This window comes from Callorhinchus milii, unplaced genomic scaffold (assembly GCF_018977255.1).
Source record: "Callorhinchus milii isolate IMCB2004 unplaced genomic scaffold, IMCB_Cmil_1.0 Scaffold3, whole genome shotgun sequence".
NCBI lineage: Eukaryota > Metazoa > Chordata > Chondrichthyes > Chimaeriformes > Callorhinchidae > Callorhinchus > Callorhinchus milii.
In genome coordinates, this window is record NW_024704744.1 from 26426031 (window position 1) to 26450062 (window position 24032).

Consider the following 24032-nt stretch of genomic DNA (forward strand, 5'->3'; position numbering starts at 1 on the left):
TCTTAAGTCATTTTCACACACCAACTAACTCAGGGTAGACTTTCAACTTTGTAGATCTGAAGTTCCAAATGTCTCCAGTTATTTGAATATAATTCATATGTCAAAAATGAAATTGCTTCACCCCTTATAGTTGTAGACTTTTAGGAAGCACAAAAATAGAATGATTATTTCTATTCCGGTAGCAGTATAGTGAGCTATAATGCAGTAATTAATTGATATTCAAGTTTGTTTAATGCTTTGGTCTATCCGGCCAGCTGTTTTTAGATGGTTTCACATTTACACGTATCTAGCACTTATTGTCAGCACTGAAGTGTAAGGGTGTTTGTTAGCAAGTTATGGAGGAAACTGTGGTGACTGAATTTCCTGTTCAGTTACTGGTGTTTGAGATTACGACAGAATCTCAGATTCAGTTTTGTACAGTTAATTGAGTTTTTAAAAACAATTTGCTTTTTATCTTTTTATGAAACTAAAATGGATAGATTAAATGACCTATCTGTGCATGCATCATGATCTTTAACATCTTTAATACTGCTATTGCCTTGTTTAAGTTAGTGCTTTTCCCCATTATTCATGCTGCAGCATCTAAGTAATAAAAGCTGCCTCTTACAATTCTAACCAGTTTATTGCAATGGCGAACCCACTTCTGCTTTGAGTAGCAATAAAAACACCTGGTTTCCCACAAGTGTCTTTGCAGTATCTGTTGCCTCAGCTTTCATGACTAACTCCAGCTCGCTTCCATTAGCTATGTGGTTTTACTGTTCTGAGTATAATCGGTTTCAAAGATATGAGAATAGTCAAACTTCAACTGGTTTGGGGTTCTGAAAAAACTATGCACTTGAGGGAGGTGAGTTCTACAGTCTCGGGGGTCTAAGAGTTGGTTTGGTCTTCTAAAATAGTGATATTATTTGTTCCATTGGCTTTATTTTATTGATGTACTTAGAGTAATCTTAAAATGTTGCATTATCTGCATCTATTCTCAATAAGTGGTGGCCTCTATGGTACTGGGGTCACATTTATGGGCTTTTGTGCTACAGGTTTTTGTTTCCGCTTTTGATAACTGCGATGATGAACTGTCCCGTGTATGGTTAAGAGTTCTACTTTCGGATTTGTTTCTACCTCTTCTGAAGGTGGGGTTCAAAAAGGATGATAGTGGTCAGGGCAGTGGGACTATTTCCGAAATTAATAATACATATAATATATATATTCCTTGTGTTTGATATAGCGCTTTATCACGTCATTGAATCTTCACAGAATATACTGTAAATATATGTTCACTATTTTGAGGGTGAAATGTTGCAGCCAATTGCGCGCAACACTGTTCCACAGTCGTAGATTCAGTGACCAAATTGTTATTTTTTAAGAGTTTATTTCCCCCGGAAAGTGATCCACCAATCGACTAACAACCGGGTTCCTACTTACTGCTAGGTAAACAGGCGTGGGGAGTAAGGAACCTTGCCCAAGGTTTTGCCCTGCCTGGGAATCAAACCCGCTTGTGAGGCGAGTGCTCTAACTAATATATTACAGGTAGCTTGATTCTGTAATGCAAAGGTAATAATCCTTGCATTTGGTGTAGCGCCTTATCATGTCATCGGAATGTCTCAAAGTGCTCCTTGAGAATTTGCAGTAAAATGTAGCCAGTTTAGTCATGAAGTGAGTGTCCCACATAATTTGAGAGAATTGTGTGTTAGGACACCAGGAGAAACCCCTTCCTCTTTTCAGATAACGCCAGGGGATCTTTAATGGTCACTTGAATAGGCAGTCAGGACCTTGGTTTAACGTCGCATCCATACAGTAGGACTTCCAACAATGCAGCACATCCCCAGTGCTGCATTCGAGTGTAATCCTAGACTGATCTCAAAGTCTCGACGAGGGGCCTGAGCCTACAATGTTCTCATGAAGAATTCATTTGTTGGAAATTTGAAAATTGACATTTTTTTCTTGAATGGTGTTTCAATATACCGAACCTTGTTTTTTTTGTATTCTAGCCTGGAATCGTGTCACCATTCAGACGGGTTTTCCTGAAAGGAGAAAAGGGGCGTGATAAGAAAGCACCGGAAAAGGTTACAGAAAGAAGACCTTTGCACACAGTTACGTTGGCTTTGCCAGACCACCGGGTTGACCCCGAGATTTTGTTAAATGATTACATTGAAAAGGAAGTGAAGGTATGAACCACAATTTCTTAAAGCTTTACCTTGTGAGATTCTTCACTTAAAACAGTTACTGTAGTCTCAAAAAAAACTAAATATGAGCACTTTCTAGATCAATAAGCATTGCAATTTAAAAATTCAACTGAGTACACATAGTGCGAGCCTTAATTGTTAGTGTTCGTCAAGTTTAGACAGTTATCTGAAGTTACAGGTCTCAGGGGGAAAAGGGTTTGGAAATGTAGTAGAAATGCACCTGGATCTGCAGTAGTCTACAATCTTCTCTTTTTTAATATATATGATATGTATTTGTATATAACTTTGTATTTTCTGAAAAGGAGCAGTTTTAAAATCAAAATAAACTTTAATACAAATTAAATAGCTATTTACCTAGCTGTAAGTAGGAACAAAGTTGTTAGTCAATTGGCGGATCGTTTTTCCGAGGATAATAGTCCCTTGAAATAATAATAATTTGAACCATAGACAATTTTAGACAGTTATCAAATATATGTGAAGTAATTACAACTTGCATTTATATAGCACCACTCACACAGGGTAGCGACCCTGAGCATGTTACCTGTTAGTTCAAACATATTTGTAGTAGATATTTTTAATGTGTGAAAATTATTTTAGAACAAAGGTAAATGATTGATGTTTGCATGTTCTGGAGATTGGCAAAATTCCAGAAAAAGTCTTAGCATGCATCATTTACAACAACAAGATTATAGTTGTACACTTATAATAAAGCATCTGCACAATCACACCATAATGCAGAGTAACTATATAAAAATGTTACTTGAATTATTTATAATGTCCTTATCTATTATCTTTTCCTACTTCAGATATTGTTTTGAATAAGCGCAGTGGGAAGCTACAACGCATGAAAGGCGCTATTTAAATGCAAGTTGTTGTTGAATTGTTTGCATTAGAACGAGTTGATACACTTTTAATGAGCTGGGTTAAGGTATTTTCTTTTTAAAACCCAGTATTTAGGACAGCTCACGTCCGTGCCTGGATACCTGAATCCATCAAGTCGAACTGAGATATTGCACTTATTAGATAATGCAAGGGTGAGTAGTGCTGTATTTGATACTTGTGTGACAAGGGAAGTGGTACAGCTGTGTTCACAATGTATTGGTGAAGGAGAATGAGTAGAGTTTAAGTGTTAATGCCGTAAGGTCAGTACACAATCACAATCTATATCCCTAAAACCAACCAACAGAATAGTCCTGTTAAGATTAGACCCCTGGACTAAGACATTTTATTGTGCACCGAGCTGCAATGGAAAAATATTTGTTGTGGAATGCTAATTAATAAAGCTAAAAATGGTGTCTCTAGATTGTATTAATAATGTCCCCTTAAAAATCCTACAATAACAATAGATTTGAATAATTTATTATTGAAATTTGTTTTGTATAAAACTTACTAATTATAAAACTTTTGAGGGACACAAGTTAATTATTAGGCTTTGCTGTTTGAAAATAAGGATTTAATAGGAATGTTAGTTTTAAAACCTTCAGTGGCTATGGTATTTGCTACTTTTAGGAAATTACGAGATAGTGGACCATGTTTAGAAAGCTATGTCCTTGTTGATCTTTATCAGAAATCCTTTGTAAATTGGTGGGTTTATTACAGTAATATTTCCCTATAAGTATAAAAAATTATTTAATTATTGTGAATGCCCCCTTCTTCCCCAAACTGAAGATAATTTGCGAGATATTCCATCAACTTAGTTTGCAATATGAAACTGGTAACAATGCTGACACATTTTTGCAACAACAAACATTTAGGCCACTGAAAGCAACAGGCGAGAGCTGGACTGAGTGCAGCAATGACAGATTTCCATATACAGCCTCTGAAACACTGAGGATAGTGGCCCCCAGTGAATCCATATCCAACCTGAGAATCCCTGAAAGTGATCCCCGTCACTTCATAATCCAATCTATGAAATGCATTACTGGCCCCAGTCAGGTCCAGTAGATAGTTGTTGAGTATTGGAAATAGAAAATATAGAGCATTTCATTCTTTAACCAGTAAATACATTCTGGGTCCTGTCCTTGGGAGTATTTGTTAAAGGTAGTGTGAAGAAGCTTATAGTGCAAGTGATGTAACTTCACGTAATTTTCAGAGGGCACATCAGCTCCCAGGGCCACTAACACAAGAACAAGATGCAGTGATCAGTGTGTCTGCAACCAATATTAAACTGGTGTGGCGGGACGGAGAAGATATCATCCTCAGAGTTCCAATCCATGACATTGCTGCAGTTTCTTATATCCGAGATGACTCGCTTCACCTGGTCATTTTTAAAACTGGTAAGTTTCAGCATATTGGGAGGGAGCCTCCTAACATACAGCAGCTGGGATACCAAGCGTTTCATTACTGTAGATCTTTATGCTGAAAGAACTTATAATTTATCTCCTTTTTTAGGATTTACATTCTTCTGCTTATATTTGTGGTGTTTTAGCATTAAATTTTCAACTTGAACAATATTGCTTTTGCAAGTATGTTAGGAATTTTTGTGGTCACCAAGATGAAGACTATCCACTGAGGAATAGAACACTTTCCATTCTACGTTCAGTGTCCATGAAGCACTGCAAGGTAAGTATAGCAACATTTAGATGACGGAGAATTCTGGCTGTACACTCCCCTAAGTGTCTCTTAATCTCAACCTCATGGCACCCCTACTACTTCCATTTCACAGAACAGCCATTTTTGTGAGACTGCAAGTTCAGTTTGCCTGTAATTACTGTAAATTGATCTTGATTGAAGTTGCTTCTATTTTGGACAGCAATGTCTGATATTAATCCACAACTTTAGTGCATGATATTATTGTCAGACCCTGTGATAGTTTTATTTTGATCTACTTTAAACACATTGGGGATAGTGGTACCACTGTAAAATCTGCTGCCTTTAATTGTCAGGCCTTCTAAAAATAAATCCGCACAATTGCCATATAGGGTTCACTCCCATAAAAGCAAACTTACTCATCTTGGGTTGAAAATCATGTTCACTTGTATTGCTCTTGTGGAATTTTAAAGTAGATTAGCATGCCCATTTCTCTTACTAATATCATAGAATAGCTCAGAACGATCTTCGTTCTATGTCATTTTTTCCTACTAAAAAGTCATATTCCTCTGCTCTTTAAATCAAGAATTGAAAATGATGATGCACTGTACTAAAGTAGTAGTGCATTCATAAATTGGGAACAGAATAGTTTGTCTTCAGGTTTTGTGTAGAATACCATTTTAACAGTTTGGATTACAATTCCCATTCTGAGCTCTTCCAAAGGGAATAGATTTGGCTTGCCTGCTACCTTTCCACAATAAAATCTGAAATTAGCCTTTCACTTTCCTCTCAATGCTTTTTGCTGTCATTATTGTTTTATAAATATAGTAACCACAGCTTGATGTTCTGCTTTATGTGGTGATCTTACTAATGCCTTCTAAAGTGTTAGGATCACTTTCTTGGGTTCTATATTTAATTTGCCTTTGTGATTTGCTACCCCATACAAATTAATATCTTGTGGAAGAAAACATGAGTGAAGTTGGCCAAAGATTGCAGCTCCTGTGCACCTTGTTCAATTTATACACCTTTGGTTTTCTTCAAAATTCTCAAATGTGGACTTCTCACCAATATGCGCTGTTCTACAGGCAAACTTAGTTTAGTGAATTATTAGAAGTATTTTGTACCGCTTTTCAAGCAGTTTTTAATGGCTTATGCACTATCACTCTTCTCCCCCCCCGTCTCCCCCCCCCACCCCCGTCCCTCACCCGTTTGGTTCTAGAGAACTTAATGTGTATGTGTGTGGAGAGTGGGAGAAGGTGGAATAAAATGCATTTTATGTTTTTCCCCTATATTCTTCAGCTCCTCTTTATAAAACTAGAAGTCGAGGAAGCTAGAAGTTATTTTTCTCTGTTGGTTGAAACAGCCCTGCAGTATACAAATTGTTTATTTTGAATGCATGGAATTAATATTTCTAAATGGTCACCTCGATTCAGACTGGAGCTCTGAGAACAAATAGAATTGTTTAATGCTATGTAGCTTAAATGTTACAATTTGTAAACTAAATCATCAAATAGTTTTCAACAATAAAATAGATTATACTGTTTCACCGCTTTTTTACAATCTTTCTTTGTTACTATCCCCTCAACTATTTCCCTGTGCTGAATTGTTTTCGAAGAAACTAGAAAGGAGAATTATTTTGCCTTCTGAAAAGAGTAGATGTTGTATTGATTATTAAATACAATTTTTTTCACATCGTCTTTTAAGCCTTTTCTATCTTAATACTGTATCTGCATATTGCTTAAGTGCTGAATGAGTGCAATTAAGCAAAATTTGTTGTTCAATATGTCAAATGTTAACTGCAAAGTGTTTCAACATGTTTAATGGTTGGGAGAGAGGAGAAAATAGCAAATAGATGGTTGAAGCAGCTGCCTCTTTGTGGTTCACGTGGAAGTTGGATTTGATTCAATTTTGTCCAGATTTACATAACATAAGAATCAGGAGTAGGCTGTTCGGCCCCTCGAGCCTGCCCCGCCATTCGATAAGATCGTGGCTGATCTTCTGACCAAACTCTAGTTACCTGCCCTTTCCCCATATTCCCCTAATCCCTCTTTTTTAAAAATCTATCTGATTTGCTATAAACATAGGCCCACCATAGACCTTAGTCAGACACCTGGATAGTAAGCAATATGTAGCTTGCATTCTGAAACTTTGGTACCTTTTTTAAGAAGGTTCACCCCTGTTATAGTCAGTATATGCTCTCTGGCTTAACAATTTTGCTTGCTGCATAATATTTTTCCAGTTGATTTGTGCACTGCAGGCAGTGTAGGAAGAACAAGTCACTGCGTGGTATTTTGCCCTCCCTGCTGGTTTGTGAAACTACCCAGGAATGATAGTTTCATAAACCAGCAAGAGCACAGACATGTAGTGCATTCAGGAAGTTGTAGTCCAGACAAGACGATAGCTAAGTAACACATCTGATTTTTTTAAAAAGTGGACAAAGTAATCTACTTATTGCTTTGTAAGTAATCTTTGGAAAGGCTTTCTAAGGAAAGTAGTCTCATTTGCATGATATATATAATACAGTCAGAACTGTTTTCAGCAACCATTCAGGGGACTGGACCAAGGTGGCATTTATGTAAGGATGACCTTTGAGTAAGGGTTTGATGGTTTGTTGACCGGACCAGAACTTTTTTTAAAAATCTGCGGGCCTGCATGTAGTTTCCCACTAGATTCCTAACAATGCTGCATCACCAGTAAAGCAGGAAGCTGTGAGCATCACATGGGCTACTCAGCACGGTGTTGGTAAATGTACTAGGAGTCTACATGCAGGTTCGTGGAAATTGGTAATGCATAAGTACACTTAAATTCACTTAGAAATGGCCCCTGAAAAGGATGTTGGTACACCGACAAAGCTTTTTAAAAAAGTGTGTCCACTGGTTGCATTACATAGGTGTTTGTGAATAGAGGTGGTCAATTATGGAAAAACAGTCGGGACAGTTCCAGGATGGTGGTTGACAGCGTGTGATTGCTAAATAGAGGTGGTTGCTTTAAACAGTTTGAGTCTTATGTATGTGTGTGTGTGTATATTTACATATTTATATTATCTCCATTGTAAGTTTTTCACAAAGATGTCATGATACTAACCGTTTATCCTGTATACAGATGAAACTAGTGGGAAAAACATGTATAGTAACCCCTGGCTTGCCAGAATTTGGGTATCCAGTATTTGACCGTAGGCGAACTAGGCCTGAAATTTATATAATTGTAAAGATTCCACGGGCCCGTGCGATGTAGACTCCCGCTAGCCCACTCCTAGCGGGTATCCCCACCTCACTGTCGTTGCTGGCCAGGGATATTGAGTTTGACTCGGTTTGAATCCCACAAGTAGAAGCAGCTTTTTCACTATCTTCTGCTCGCAGGATTCAAACAATTAGAATGCTAGTACTGCCATTTCTGGCACAGAATAAATCTGGCGCTGATAAAAGCCAGTAAATGCTGGTGCCTGCATTGTAATTACACTTAATGCCAGACTGCATCTCTTCTTCCCCTTCCACCCCCCCCACTTCCCCATTGGTCCGGCTAGCCAGGGTTTAATTGTATAGTCTCTTCTTTCAGGCCCCCACAGATCAGGTGTTAATCCTTGTTTATCCAGCTTTGGGACATCCTACTACCATGAAATGTGCTATATAAATGCAATTTGTTTGTTTTGGTTGCATCTTACAAAATATTTTAAACTATATACAACGGAGTGCTTGTTGTATAAAACATTCAGTGTGTTAATTGTTGTTTGCTTTCAGCCAGTGAACCTGAGAATTCTGCAAATCCAAGCACAGAAGGTACTAACAAAGTACAGACATCAGAGACACTGTCGGAAAGTGGGGCGGGAGCTGTGGATCCCTGCAGCCTGGTGGTGATAGTTGCAGAGAACAAAGTAAGTAAGCACCTAATAAAATTTGCTTTTCATGTGTAAAACATTTGGAATTGAATATTTTTGGAAATGTGAAATAACTAAAAATAAATATCAACTTGAAGTTGCAATATTACAATTGGTTCAAGCAATGTTGTTGTCCCAGAAGTCAGATAATTAGGGTAAAGAATGACATTCTTCATTCATTCAGCCTCTGGCACAAATAGAATTACTATCATGCTTCAGGAGATGCATTAGGACTGCAGATTATTCCCTTTTGGCCTCTTATCACCAAGGTATTTATTAAGCACCTGTATGCATTGGTATTTTTGGGTGAGAATCTTGTCTGCACAAGTGCCTAAGTCACCCAGATCCCCTTGAGCTGACCAACAGGTGCTTTATTGCTAATCTATAGAAATCCTACAGATATTTAACATTTGCAGGACTGTGTGGGGTGTGATCTCACTGCTGCAAATGCATCCACTTGGGAAGTTAAGCACTTGTGAAATGCCTATATTTTGGGCTACCATGCAAATGCTTTCTGTGAAGACTACTTGCAATATTTTGTATTCTTTATCTGACCAGACCTTATGTTGTAGTTCAAGAAAAAAAAACCTTGGTCTTGCTAATTGACCCAACTGGTTGCAATTTTGCCATTCTTTTGTAAGGTTGAATAAAAAGAGAACAACTTTAAGTTACTTGGTATAGGTATGCACAGGATGCATCTTAACTCCCTAATTTTCTTCTTTGGGAGTGTAAAGGATATCCATTGGTTTCTCATGGCGTGCATCCTTTGTCCAAAAATTGAGTGGCTATCTGACCCCTTCCTTAATAGTTCAGATCAGAAAAGTTTTGCTACTTACTTATCTCAAAGAAATAATTTGGGTTGGGTATTATTTTAGCTGGCACACCGCTGATTGTTCTGTGTAGGGTACTACAACAGCTTGCATTTATAAAGCGCCCCTCATGCAGGATAGCATCCCAACGCAGTTGACAGTGGTGGAGCACAACTCTTGTGAAGCAATTGGGGAGGGAGGGAGAGGTAAGCATGCTCTCTTTGAGTTGCCTCCAAGGTGATACAGAATATTGGGAATAATTAGATCCTCTGTGGCAATCTCTTTGTCTGATTCATGAGATGGGCACGTCCACAGTGCTCCACTGTTGATAATGAGCCAACCTGGCTTGTTGGCAGGACTTGGAAGAGCTGACCAGTCACTGGGGACTCAAATTCTTCCAACATTGCTCCTTTTAACTCTGAAAGGCAAGGCCCTAAGGGGTATGGTGGTCCTAGCTGGACAAGCAGCAAGCTTGCCAGTGTTTATAGTGACAATCTGCCATCAGTCCCCCCCAAAGCACACTCTAGGGCTTAGTTCAGATGAGAAAGCACAACTCAATCACCCAGCTTGCCAAAAAAAAGGATATATCTGTCTGATAACTTGCCGAGGTAAGATTGTAGAAAACGTTGCAGTTAAGAAAGCATTGACTGAAGTTGTTCTTTAGTTATTGCTATATCTATTTAGTTATTTGGAGTCCTGTAACTCAGTGGTTAGAGCACTCGCCTCGCAAGCGAGAGACCTGGGTTTGATTCCCGGCAGGGCAAAATGTTCCTTACTCCACTCGCCTTTGTTTACCTAGCAGTAAGTGGGACTCGGTTGTTACTCGATTGGCGCATTGCTTTTCCAGGGGTAATAATCCTTCAAAAAAAACAATAATTATTTGGTCACTCAATCCACGATTGTTTGTGGGACACTACTGTGCTGTGTTTCACCCACAAATATACAGTGAATTCACTTTACAGTATATTCTGAAGCGCTTTGAGACGTCTAGAAGACGTGAAAAGCACTATATCAAATGCAAGGATTATTATGTGGGATGTTCTGGAAACAGGCTTGTTAGCATATTAACTACTTTTCACTACTTGTGCACCCTTTCACCTAAAAGCAGGATGTGATTTTGGCGGTGACCTAATGTCTTGGAAGTCAGCCTGTTCAGCGTGAAAGCAGGAAGTAAGAGGCTGGCTGTGTGCATGGGTGAAGTCAATTGCTTGTGTAGTGCAACTGCATTCTAATCTAATTTGTGTTAAAAATGAAGCACGTATTGTAGCAATAATGTGTAATTCCTGTACTACCAGTGTGCTAAGATCAAGTGTAATATCTGTTCTCATCGGTTACTCCTTGGGCTAGCACCTGCCAGAAATGTTATCCTGTTGAGACTCGCTTATGGTACAATTGAATCTCACCTGTAATTTATGGGCTTTTATGGGAAAGATTGAGCCCCTGGCAACTGCTATGCCTTCGACCCTCTGTTGGTTGGGATCGGTATTGCAGTACTTCCGATCTGAGGAGTTTGATCTGCGCTCATAAAGAGTAAGCGGAGATACTGGAAGCCAGAACTCACTTGAGCACTTGGTTGCTTGGGCTTGCCTTACCGGAGGGGCAATCCGACCACCTGTTTTGCTTGGTGGTCATGGAGACATAGTTCAGGTCCACATTGTCCTTTGATAATTTAGGACCTAGAAGAGTTCGGGGGGCGGGGGCTTATCTGTGGGGACAACCCTCGTTCCCTAGTGGAATGCAATTCAGTCTAATCAGGTTAATGGGGTTGAACATTCTCTTTGCTCACCAATAAAAAAAACGGTTTGTGAAGCAATTGGTTGGTAACATTTCACAGTAGGATCACTGTCCAAATGCTTCAAAAACTATTTCGTTCTTAAAGTGATTCTTAAAGTGCAGGTACCAACAACATCTAATGCATTTTACATCCATAATGTTGATTTTTTTTAAAGTTCAAATATTTCTTCATGGCTACATTAATTTGAATACTTAACTGTTGTGATGACAGGGATGTGATGTACAGCATTAAATACATGCTTGATGTTTGGAAGTATCTTCGATACTCTTACATACTGATAAAATGATTATTTTTGGATGAACATCTGTCCTTTCATAATTTTCCTTCCTTTAGGCAGCAGCAGAAGAACTCTGTTCTCTTCTTAGTCAAGTCTTCCAAGTTGTTTACACAGAATCCACAATAGACTTTTTGGATAGAGCAATATTTGATGGTGCTTCTACTCCAACTAAGCACATGTCCATATATAGTGGTAGGTACCTGTTTAACCACTGTGTTCCACAGTGCTGTAGCAATGTTTTTTTTGAATGTACAGTAATTTCAGTTTGTTGTTGGAATGGTTTATCACTAGAAATTCGCATGCCTGTATGGTACTAAAAACTAGATTTATGTAGCCTAAACCTAAATTTGTAAAGCTCAAATATGAATGAGTGCAAGATTTTGAAATGGTCATTAATGAGCCAAACAATATGCACTTACTTCAGATAATTGATTTTGGATTTGCATCGCCGTGTCTCTTAAGTGATCTGTGTTACATGCTTTATACCCTTTCTTGAGGCCTATTACATTTTCTTCAAAGCTAGTGTCAATGGCTACAAGAAAGTAATTGTAAGGGTTTTTAACATTGGATTGATTGAAGGTTTTTCTCCTTGATGTGTGAATTATGTGGTGGAGATGAAAAGGGGAAACTTTTTGGGTCTCCATTTAAACTGTGAACCTATCTTGAATGTTTTTGAATATAACAACAATACTCTGGGGAAGAAATACAGTCCAAATTACTTTATTTAAAAAAAAGTTCACTCAAAGGAAGCCTTTGAAGTTTTGAAATGGAAAATGCAACCTCATGAAGACCTACCAGATGGAGTCCTAGCTGGTACTGAACTTTATATTTGCATTTCAGCATCAGGATTGGTATCAAGGACAGAGAAGGATGCCGATCCCTGCTGAGATGAATGGCAGCCAACCAGGAGACCCAAAACGGTGAGTCTCCATGAGGTTGCATTTTCCAATGCAAAATAAAAATGATCTGCCCCTGAGTAGGGAAGTTCTTTTAAACTACTTCTAGAGAGTAGCTCACCAAGAGTATTAATCTCACTTTCAAATTCTAGACCATTTAAATATCAGGGCAATCTTAAACTCGATTCAAAATGTTTGTCACTAATCTTTTTGTAAGGAAGTTGCTTGATTTGTATTATTACATAATTCTGACTCCCTTGTTAAATTGAAGGCCTTAGCTGCATTAATAGTTTTCAATTTGGAGAACTACTGTTATTGTTCTGTGACTTTTCTTCCCCAAGTGCTTCAATATGGAGTGGGTTTTTAATGCTTGTTTGGAGTTTGTATTTTGTGTAATTGTTTTAAATAGTGATTTTGTTTTTGTTAATGCCATTCTCTTTCTTTTATTGGTGTAATTCTATCTCAGGTTGTGGTCACTTTTATGGTTTCTTCTTGTGCCTCAGGTGTTTGGTTCCACTTTTGACTGTTGCAATGACAAACTATCCTGTATAGATAATGTTTCTATTTTAAGACTTGTTTTCACATCTGTGTTTAAAGGTGGTGACAGATTACACTTGTATAGCACCTTTCACGTCAAGAGGATGTCCCAATAGCTTAATCAAGTGACACTTCCTCTTGTAGGCGAGCCAGTGATAACATCTGATGATAATCCCTCAAAAAAACAATAATAATAATAAATTGGTCAAATTGGGGGCTGATCAGGTGAAGCCGAGGGAAGGTGAAGGGGTAATGTATTTGTGGAGCTTTGTGCAGAAGAAGATATGGTCTGCAAAGTTCTGGATGGTCTGCTGCTTGGTTAGAGAGAAGATGGGGAGTCTGACGAACGGGGCATTGTAATAATCAAGCCTGGGCTGATGAAGGTTTGGAGAGGGTCTCAACAGCCCCTATCAAGTTCTCGGTGGTCCTGGACCATTCATTTTATCTAGTGGTCCTATATTACTATTCTTCAAGATTCTAATGTATTCTATGCCTTTGCTAAAATAATTGTTCTGTAAAAGTAAGTTTTATGTAGTTCTATATGGTGTGAATATTTGTGCCAGTTCTATGTTTGGTCGAACATTTGGAAATGTATTTTGTTGTAGGTGTCTGTCTGCATTGTTTCTCTTGATGCTGGAAGTAGTGGCAATCAAGCAGTTACGTATGGTCTGATGAGCGAATTTTCATTTGAAACGCTTGTAATTTGTACTTAGGAGATAGGTTTACAGTCGTGTCCATTTTGTTCTATGACCTGCTTAGGGTGCTGGAATGCTGTCTTGGGCTGTATTTCCAAGTTTTGGTTTGTGTGTAATATAGGAGGTATCAATATTGGAAATGTATTCTCCTGATTTTGAAACGTGCATGTCTTGATTCAAACAATAATTTAAAGATCGCGCTACAAGTCAGGTAATCGTTTACTTTGGCATCAGTTGGGAACAATTATAACTAATTGATAAGCTATAGCATGTCAAATTAACAAAAATGTTATATAACTTGGATTGGTAACAATATAATTGTAGGTGTGATTGTTACATCTGCAATCAACTTCTTCCTTCGCGAGATTGGTTTCGTTAAGATCAAAATTGAAGTCTTATTAGGATGCTATTACAGTACTTTTCAATTCACACTATTGGTGTTTCCCCTTTGATTTCACTTAAATTAAGTTTTCTTTTGGAAACAGATGATTCTTCAAGTAAAGCAGATGTTAAAGAGCCCTATGATCCAGAAATTAGTAACTTGTAAGTATCATTGTTGTCACAAGCTTTCATATTTATGGACATGTGCTTTATTTCAAGTTCAATATTAATTTTGTATTAACTATATGAACAATCCAGATATTGTGTGTTGAAGTGGAGTCTTAAACCATCTAAAAATATTAATCTCAGACATTGGCAGACTTACAATAGAGGGTTGTACACTGCATTTTAATTGATAAAATGTGAATCCTTCCTGCATTTTATTTGACCTTTTCTGTTTCACCTTTGTGCTATAACACACTGCTACATCATTAAGGTGTTTTAATATTGCTTTTTTTGGGGTTTATTCAGGTCTTTTCAAGGCTCAGATGCAGGTGGAAATTCACCATCATCTTCTACTCAGCCATCGCCTCAAATAAAAAATGTTAGTGAAGGTGAACTATCTGCATCTGCAGCTGAATTGCTTCAAGATTACATGCTGACAGTAAGTCAGAATTTATTACATCAAAACCCAGACGATTAATGTTTTAGAATGATGATCAGGAGAAATAATGAGCTACTTTTTACTTTGCTCCACAAAGTATTGATCATCACATGGATACTATGGCTAGAACCACTGTGGTTTAACAATTTTGAACAGTGCGGCCCTCTTATAACGGCCGCAAAATTGCCCAACTTCGACAGTACCTGACTGAGTTGTCACCTGCACCCATGGGTCTCTGACCTCCAGCTTGTCTTTTGAAAAGGGAATGTTGATAAACCAGGATTACCATTGGGCTATCAGTCCAATTCTATAATGTCATAGGCTCAGTAATCTATTTGCTACACCTATTTGTGGTTCCTTGACATTTCGGTACTAATGCAGACCCCCGTCCATCAGTTTGTGGAGGATGCTTTCAATTTGCTGATTGAAGATGGTAATATTTCAAACTTACTGGAGGAAAGACTCATGTCTGTTTTAACAGATTTATTGAATAATCCCGGTGTGAGTTTCATGTCTTTGTCAACATGTAAAGTTGATAAATCAGTATTAAAGAGGATCAAATATGCTAATGCTGAAATAACATTGGGGAATTAAAATTATTGAATATTAATTGTGCCTGGACTACAATGTGGTCCATTCCAGGCATTGTAATTGTATATATTTGTCTTTCAGCTGAGAACAAAGCTCACGTCTGAAGAAATCCAAAAGTTTGCTATGCTTTTGCATGAGTATCGAAATGGTGCCTCAATTCACGAGTTTTGCATCAGTCTTCGACAGTTGTATGGAGATGGCAGAAAATTTCTCTTGCTGGGTAGGTTGTAAAAACAGCTGGATGCCTAAGCTTCAATTCCTTTAATTCCAGTGTCTTTGAATTCCTTTAAGGTCATAGATGTATCCAAATCTTCTGCAATTACAAACATTGTGTCTGCCTCCCTCATTGCATTCAACAGTGGTTAGCTGATTGGTGCTGGCTATCCATAATTTACTTTTGAGTGAGTAAAGAGGGTGAAATGTAAGAAATATTTCTAAAGTACCCAACAACTCAAGACATTCTGTATGAAGAGGTTGTAACCTTTCATCCATACTTTGAGGCTTCTGAATCACTTAATGAAACTGAAAAGGTACATCACACAACTTCCCAGCAACAGATTTATCACAACAGTGCTCAGTAGCATTGAGTTAGGTAAACCAGATACTGGTTTGTATTAAAAGGGCAGTACTGAGCCGAAATAGTGGGGTAATCCTGCCATAAATCCCTGGTAAGACCACACTTGGAATAATGAGTGCAGTTCTGGTCACTGCAATATAGAAAGGATATTGCTGCGATTGAGGGTTCAATTCCAGGCAGGGCGAAACCTTGGGCAAGTTTCCTTACTCCACACGCCTAATAATAATCCCTTCAAAACAAAACAATTTTCAGTCCACGACTGTTTGTGGGACACTGCTTTGCGCAATTGGCTGCCGCGTTTCGCCCACAAATATATGGTCAATTCACTTCACAGCATATTCTGCGAAGCGCTTTGAGACATCTAGAAGATGTGAAAAGCGCTATATCAAATGCAAGGATTATTAATAATAATAATCCTTACATTTGATATAGCGCTTTTCACGGAACACACTGTAAAGTGAATTGACTGTATATTTGTGGGCGAACACGGCAGCCAATTGAGCACAGCAATGTCCCACAAACAGTCGTAGATTGAAAATGACCAATTTATTATTGTTTTTGGTTTTGGAGGGATTATTATTAGGCTCTGTGTGGAGTAAGGAAACTTGCCCAAGGTTTCGCCCTGCCTGGAATTGAACTCACTTATTATAGAGGAGGGCAACCAAAATGATTGAGAGAATGGAGGGACTGGACTATGAGGGATTAGATAAACTGGGCATATTCCACTGGAGAAGAGAAGGTTGAGGGGCAACATAATTATGGTCTTTATGATTCTGAAGGCACTAGATAATGTAGACCATGATAAGGTATTTTATCTTGTTCCGAACAGTAGAACCAGATGTTGTTTGTTCTAGAACAAATTAGATAAATTCACCTGGAAAATAATATCTCTGGATACAGTATATAGTTTACGACACAACATGTCAAGCGACCCACTCTACCGTTCATCCTATCCTATAACAGGATAGGATGATGCAGATCTCCAATAGACCAGAGGCCTCTGAGACAGGATAGGACGGGGGGGCTACGGCATGGCTCTCCAGTAGACCAGAAGCCTCCCACATGAGCGCCCACATTTCTGCTGAGTACCTGCACAAGTCACAGCGCCCGTTTTGTGGCCTTGCAGAGCTATGTCTAACTCACCACACCAGATATTATAATAATCCTTGCATTTGATATAGTGCTTTTCACGTCGGGAGGACGTCCCAAAGCGCTTCACAGAACACATTGTAAAGTGAATTGACTGTATATTTGTGGGCGAACGCGGCAGCCAATTGCGCACAGCAATGTCCCACAAACAGTCGTAGATTGAAAATGACCAATTTTTTTTATTATTGGTTTTGGTTTTGGAGGGATTATTATTAGGCGTGTGGAGTAAGGAAACTTGCCCAAGGTTTCACCCTGCCTGGAATTGAACTTGGGCCTCTCGCTTGCAAAGCGAATGCTCTAACCACTGAGCTACAGGACTCCATGATAATTGGATAATTAGATAGTTAGTTTCTGAGCCATTTTTCTTTGGAGTGACCAGTTATCAGGAGTTATTGTATTTCTTTGGGTGAGTTCATATTCCATTCTCTTCCTCTGCATAACTTTTAATCCAATTGTGTTTAATCTAGTTTTGTTGTTTGAAGGTGTTACTATTGAGCTAGCGTTTAAATTTTTAGCAAGTTTGCAGACTGACAAACATGTTCAAGCAAGGACCTGTCTGCCTGTTCACATGGGAATTTAAGATTCCTTGAGACTATTAAAAAAGCGAATAGAATTTTTGCTCGTTGTCTAACCAACACTCCTCTAGAATCATTGGTCTAGCACCCCATATCTGCTGTAGCCATTTGCCTGCAAAAATCATGTCGTTTCACAATAATTACCTGAAAAGTGATTTTAGACCTTTGAACATGATAAATAGCTGTAAAACATTTCATCTCAACTGTGAGCAAATGTAAATTATGTAGTGTTGAGATTTCCTTTAATACACAAATTACTTGAAAGCTTCTAAGGAGATTATATTTTTAAGGATTATTGTTTTGTGTAGTCCTTTATCATGCTGAAACATCTAACAGCTTCACAAATCATTATTGCCTGGCTGATTAACTAAGCAAACTATAAACAATTCTAGTCTTTGTATTTACAAATACTTTCAATTAAGTTTATTCCATTTTCTTCATCTAGGACTTCGACCTTTCATACCTGAAAAGGACAGCTTGTATTTTGAAAACTTCCTAGAAACCATTGGTGTCAAGGATGGAAGGGGCATTATAACAGATAGCTTTGGCAGATACCGGAGGACTTTAAGTAATGCATCCAATTCAACCACGAATGGCAATGGAGCTACTGCAGGTTCAGATGACCAGTCGGTGCCTTCTGAAGGTGATGAATGGGACAGAATGATCTCAGATATCAGTAATGATATTGAAGCCCTTGGCTGCAGCATGGACCATGATTCATCTTGAAACTGAAATATTTGCACATTCTGTTGGTAGCCCACAGACTTTTTTTGTAAACAGATGTGTTCCTAAATGAAGTTTACCACAATGTGAATATTTAAATGGTTTGTCAAAGCATTTCTACAAAGGTGAAGAACATTTAAAAAAAATCATGCATATGGTAACTTTTTGTATTGTAGAAAATAATGCATATTTGTATTCAGACTTTTGTAACGAAAAAACTAGCTGTTACGCTTACTTGTTCCAATAATAGGCAAGATCTTTCTTGTCATATCACATGGTTTTGTATCCCAGCTGCAAAAGGTTACATATTGCAGTATACTGTGATGTCAGGGATGATGTACAGTGAAACCTGTTCAAATGACCAGCCTCGGACAGCCCCCTTCGCACACTTGGCCACTTTGGCTTAGTCCCCTGAGAGGTGGTTAAAGACAGGCTTGACTGTATTTCACTTTTGGGCAAATCTCTCTTTAGCTCCCTGCCTCTAAGAAAGTAGTTTTTATGATGCCAGTTTACCGTCACAAGCTATTACTATCATAGTGGTTTTGTAGCACATCGGAGTCAGTTAGTGCTAGTACGTAATGCTACACACTTAGAATTCCTGTGCATGTTGATCCTTAACCACTCCACTTGCTAAACATGACCAAATAAGGTAGCACGTCTCAAAATTTCCATAGCAGGTCTTGGGAGAGTTTGTTATGAAATGAGAAATTTAGCACACATTTAAATATTTGTAACTTGTTTTACTGTATTGGCATAAATCCAGGTAACTGCTTCAAAGATAACTGATTTCAAATGCAGTACATTGCATTTCAAGTGGATTTTAAAGATGTAGGGCAGAGGAGAGAGCCCTGCCCCAGACTTTGTAGCATGATTTATACTTTTATTCCAGTGCTTTGGGATTTTTGGTAAATCTTTGCTATTTTCCAGCTTTGTCCATTGTCTGTTACCATTTATCATAAGGGAAGCATAATATGGTCAATTGATGAAATAACTTGTTGAAACAAAAAACTTTCATCTATACAAAAGGGTTAGCATTTTAGAGACCATTAACAGATTAATGGTACTCCTTAATGTAATGTATCTTATGTGTTGCAATACCTTTTCAAGCAATTGTACTGTTGATTTCTGCACACCCAATGCAATTTCTTTTAAAAGCAAAGATGCCAATTTAAAGTATGGATTATTCAATCGTATGCCATCCTGTTGCAGATCTTTTGTGCTGCCTTGAGACAATGCTTTGATGGCATCACATTCACTATTGTATTGATAAAACCGAAGTGAAGAAAACAATTTTGCAATCAGTTCTTCAGGAAACTAAAGAGCAGAATGTAATATAAACGATTGCTTTGGATACTGTCCTATTTTGGACCGCTGTATGTAAAACTCCATGTATCCTTCCCCTGCAAAAAAAAACTAAATGTGTATCCATTATATATATACATCTTTTTGTACTGATTCATGTACTGTATTGTATTTGGGTATGACTGCAGTAAGTAAGATGTGTGAAAAATGTGTGCATCATTTGAAAAAAAACAAAAAACCTCATGATCTGCACTGAACTAACAGCATTTATTTGTATCTCCAATGTACCCAGTTTGTGTAGCCACAAAGGAAATCTTTATTTGTATGGTGTCAAAATATGAAAAGATAATTTGGCAGTAACCTGTTGAATGTTAGTTTTGCATTTTTAGTGTAGAAATCAACCCTTGCTATTTGTTCTATTGAACTGTAATTGCAATATCCCAAACACTTTTTACATTGTCGTCTCACCGCTGGTACCATCCTAAATGCACAAGTATTCAAAATCTAGATTTGCTAATTGTGAAACTAACTGGCAACAAAATATAATATTATTTTCCCAATTCAGTTGCTGGGAGTGAAATACCGACCTGGGGAATGCGATGTCGGTTTTAGCAGATTACCTGCTCTCAGTTAACGACAGTGAGAAAGGGTGGAGACAAACTTCTGTAATTACATATGGCTTCAGATACAAGGTAAATATGTGTACCTGGGATACTGCACTAAATTGCAAGAGGAATAATCACATTGTCTACCCCCCTCCCAGTTCAGATAGGATCATTAGAAATACATACCTATGCAGTTTTCTACACTTAAGATGATCAGTACTGACTTACTGGTGTCATGGAAAGGATATCTTTTTGCTGTTTTGTTACTGCATTTATTTTGAGAGTGAGTGGTTATCTTTGTAGGCATTTTCCTCAACCTTGCCCATTTTATGTAAATATACTTTCACTTTACACTCGTGTTGAGTATGGTATCTTTGTTTTGTATTTAACTATTGTGTGAACCTTAGAAACATCCATGATTTTTAAAAAAATTCTTTTTTAACTATATATAGTGCACTCGGGATTCTGGTGGTAGAGTGATTATCTCCAAATCTTAAAGTACCACTAACTATCGTAACTGGTTGGGGTTTAATAATTGGTCAGTGAATCCATGACTCTTGTGGGACACTGCTGTAAGCAATTGACTGCTGAATTTCACCCACAAAATATACAGTCAATTCACTTTACAGTATATTCGGTGAAGCGCTTTGAGACTTTTCGAAGATACTGTAAGGCGCTATATTAAATGCAAGGATTATTATTAACTTATATTAATTTCTGTTGGTCTCTTTGTACCTTATCTCTTCTAGATATGCATTTAGAGCCATTTGAGATTGATTGTCTAACAGGCAGGCTGCATCTGGCCTGGTGGATGATTTCTCCATTTCCAACTTATGGCTGCCCATTCCCTCGCTTCCTGGTGAATCATCGTCTTTTGGCAGAGCAGGTGCCGTTGGTTGGGAGGATGTGGCCTGATTAGTGGAAATAATGCTGGCCGTTACTGCAGTCTGTCAAGAAGTCACGCGGTTCTCATCCACTGCATCCTTACCAACCGTCAGCTTCTGTTGCTGCAGTTAGTGACCCACCTGGCTGATTGAGAGAAAGAGGGTATGAGAGGGGAGGTGGAGAGAGATTCTGTGAGAGAGGAGGGAAGAGAGTGATTGAAAGGAGGAAGATGGAGTGAGAGTGTGAGAGAGTGATTGATGAGAGGAAAAGTGAGGGCAGTGTTTCGTAGTCCACTGTCAGGATAACTAATCAGAGAATCCCTCGGCCACCGAGGGGTGGGGTTGAGGACAGATGTTGAGCAACGTGCCGTGCAGTTTCCTCACAGAAAGCTCCCTCTTTCACCCAGAAAGGAGGGATTTGAAAGGACGGAGGGGGCAAGAAAGGGATTGAGGGAGAGAGTTCCAGAGTTTCAGGGCACAGTGGCTGAAGGTACAGCCACTGATGGTGGAGGAGCGAGGACGAGGGACGAACAGGGGGTTGGAGCCAGCTGAGCGGAGGCAGCGGGTAGTGGAATAGGGGGTAAGCAAATCGAATAGGTAGGGAGGTGCGAGGGCATAAAGCGATTTTAAAATGAGTGAAAGGATCTTGAAATTGATCCGTTTTGTAAATGGGAGCCAGTGCAGCCTAGCAGGGACTGGTGTGATGGGGGTACGGAGTTTTGTGCGGGTGAGTATCAGGCGGCAGAGTTCTGAATTAGTTGAGTTTTGTGTACGATGCAACTGGGGAGACTAGTGAGGAGGGTAATGGAATAGTCTAACCGGGAATGACAAGGGCGTAGATGAGGTTTTTGGCTGCTTTTGTTGTGAAGTACGGACGGAGGCAGTCAATGTGACGGAGGTGGAAAAAAGCAATCCTGGTCAGGGAAGGGATGTGGGTAGAGAGGAAAGCTGATGATGGAACCTGATGCCTAAGTTGTGCACGGGTTCAGTGAGTCTCAGGGAAGAGACCGGGCAGGTTGAGGAATTCAGACCCGCAGGAAAGAACTTGTTGACGGGAGCCAAAGAGTATGGCTTCCGTCTTGCTGACATTCAGCAGCAGGAAATTTGCGTTCATCCATGCCTTGATGACAGGACATCAGCGGACGGAGTCGCAGCTAGAGAATTAGAAGTGGAAGTTGACCCCATGTTTGCAGATGACATCGCTGAGAGGGAGTGTAGATGAGGAAAAGAAGGGGACCAAGGATGGAGTCTTGGGGTACCGTGCAGATGACTGGATAGGGGAGGGAGGAGAAACCATTTGCCGAGATGTATTGTGGATTAGTTAAGTAGGACTCGGAACCATGCAGATCCGTCCCACTAAGGTGGATGAGGGAGTAAAGGTAGTGGAGGACGATGGCGTAATCGACTGTTGAATGCGGTGTAGAAGTCCAGAAGAATGAGGAGACAGAGGAAGCCTTGTTCACAGGGAGAGAGGACGTCATTTATTACTTTGATGAGGGCTGTCTATTGTTTGTGTGCAGGGCGAAAACTGGACTGGAGGGATTCGAATAGGGAGTGGAGCGAAGTTGATTTGCAACAACGCGTTCCATAATTTTGGCCAGGAAGGGCAGGTTTGAGATGGGTTTGAAGTTTGTGATGTTGCAAGGATTGAGGGTTTTTTAAGTAGAGGAGTTTTGAGTGCAGTTTTGAGGGGCGTGGGACAGCCTGAAGAGAGGGACTGGTTGATTGTGTCAACCAGTCCCTCTGATGTGAGACGTCCTTCTAATGTGAAAAGGGCACTGTGTAAATGTTATGTTTCTGGAAAGAAGCATAAAAATATTGCTTATGCGGCTGCGGACATTCTCAAATAGGAAATGCAGCCCTTGGCAGCCAAAAGGTTGGACTACCCTGGTTTTTCAAATTTGGGGTTTGATTGTTAGTCTAGTTCTCTCCCAAGGTAGCAGTTGAATGTGCCTCAAGTGGTCTTAATGCCTTCGGGCGAAGGAGGGAAAAATCAACTGCAACTAGCATTAAAAAGTGATTAGCTTTGTTTTCATTCAAAATATCTGCTTAAATGAAAATAGCACCACCGCCCCCCCAACCTTGATAATTTACTCTCCCCCTTCCCACAAGCAAGAAGTGAGTCCTGCAGTCAGGATGATCTGTTTAGATGAGAAAGGAAGCATCGGGGTTATAGCACTGGAATTCATAGCTGTAAGTACTGGCTAGACATACACATGTACACAGTTCTGGGTACTCTGGTCTTAGGATACTGGCTGCCTTGTGGTACCTTGCCCAACGAGTCAATCTTGATATGAGCCAAAACAGGGCCATCAGAGGATCCCAAGCTGCACTACATCCAATCAACACCAACATGGTGTTTCCTGTAAAATGTATAACATCTTCCCCAGTTATGCAAAAGGAGCCTGTCCTTGGGGATCTGGGTACAAGCTAATTAACACATTTCCAAAGGAATGTACACTGTAGTGATTTGGATAGGTATATCTTGGCTGATTTATCTTCCTCCCCACCCCCAACTGGATACTTTACTCTCACCCCTTCAGCAAGCAAGAATCATGAAATGGGTTCTGTGGTTAACATCTGTCCATTTGTTTGCAAGCTTTTAGAATACCCACACTTACGTTTTCACTCACCCTTCCTGGTGATCCATTCTATTTAATTACCCTTTGAGGAAATAAAAAAATCCTGGTGTCTGTTCTGAAATTGCTCTTTGCAAGCCTAAACCTATGCGTTTGTGTTTTGTTTCAGGGGAATGCAAACTATTGTTCTGTGTATGTGAATCCCAATTTTAAATCAAATGCAATCTATTTTGAAACAAATGCAATCCTGAAAAATATTAGCTGGTGAAGGAGAAAAACTTTGTGAATGCCATTTTTGTGATAATAATAATAATCTTTGCATTTGATATAGCGCTTTTCACGTCTTCTCAACGTTTCAAAGTGCTTCACAGAATAGACTGTAAAGTGAATTGACCGTATATTTGTGGGCGAAACGCCAATTGCGCACAGCAGTGTCCCACAAACAGCCGTGGATTGAAAATGACCAATTT

At 39.1% G+C, this 24032-nt stretch overlaps 1 protein-coding gene across 1 annotated transcript in view; it reads left to right on the forward strand.

Annotated features, from left to right (window-relative positions):
* Positions 1-20457, forward strand: part of ccm2 (CCM2 scaffold protein) — a 43339-nt gene extending 22882 nt beyond the window's left edge. Inside the window, exons 2-10 of the mRNA XM_007904457.2 lie at positions 1986-2162; positions 3131-3214; positions 4273-4456; positions 8447-8580; positions 11521-11656; positions 14078-14135; positions 14445-14577; positions 15250-15388; positions 17915-20457. Coding sequence (XP_007902648.1) covers positions 1986-2162; positions 3131-3214; positions 4273-4456; positions 8447-8580; positions 11521-11656; positions 14078-14135; positions 14445-14577; positions 15250-15388; positions 17915-18195 — 1326 coding nt within the window. The 3' untranslated portion in view covers positions 18196-20457. The remainder of the gene's footprint in view (positions 1-1985; positions 2163-3130; positions 3215-4272; positions 4457-8446; positions 8581-11520; positions 11657-14077; positions 14136-14444; positions 14578-15249; positions 15389-17914) is intronic.
* Positions 20458-24032: the final 3575 nt, after the last annotated feature.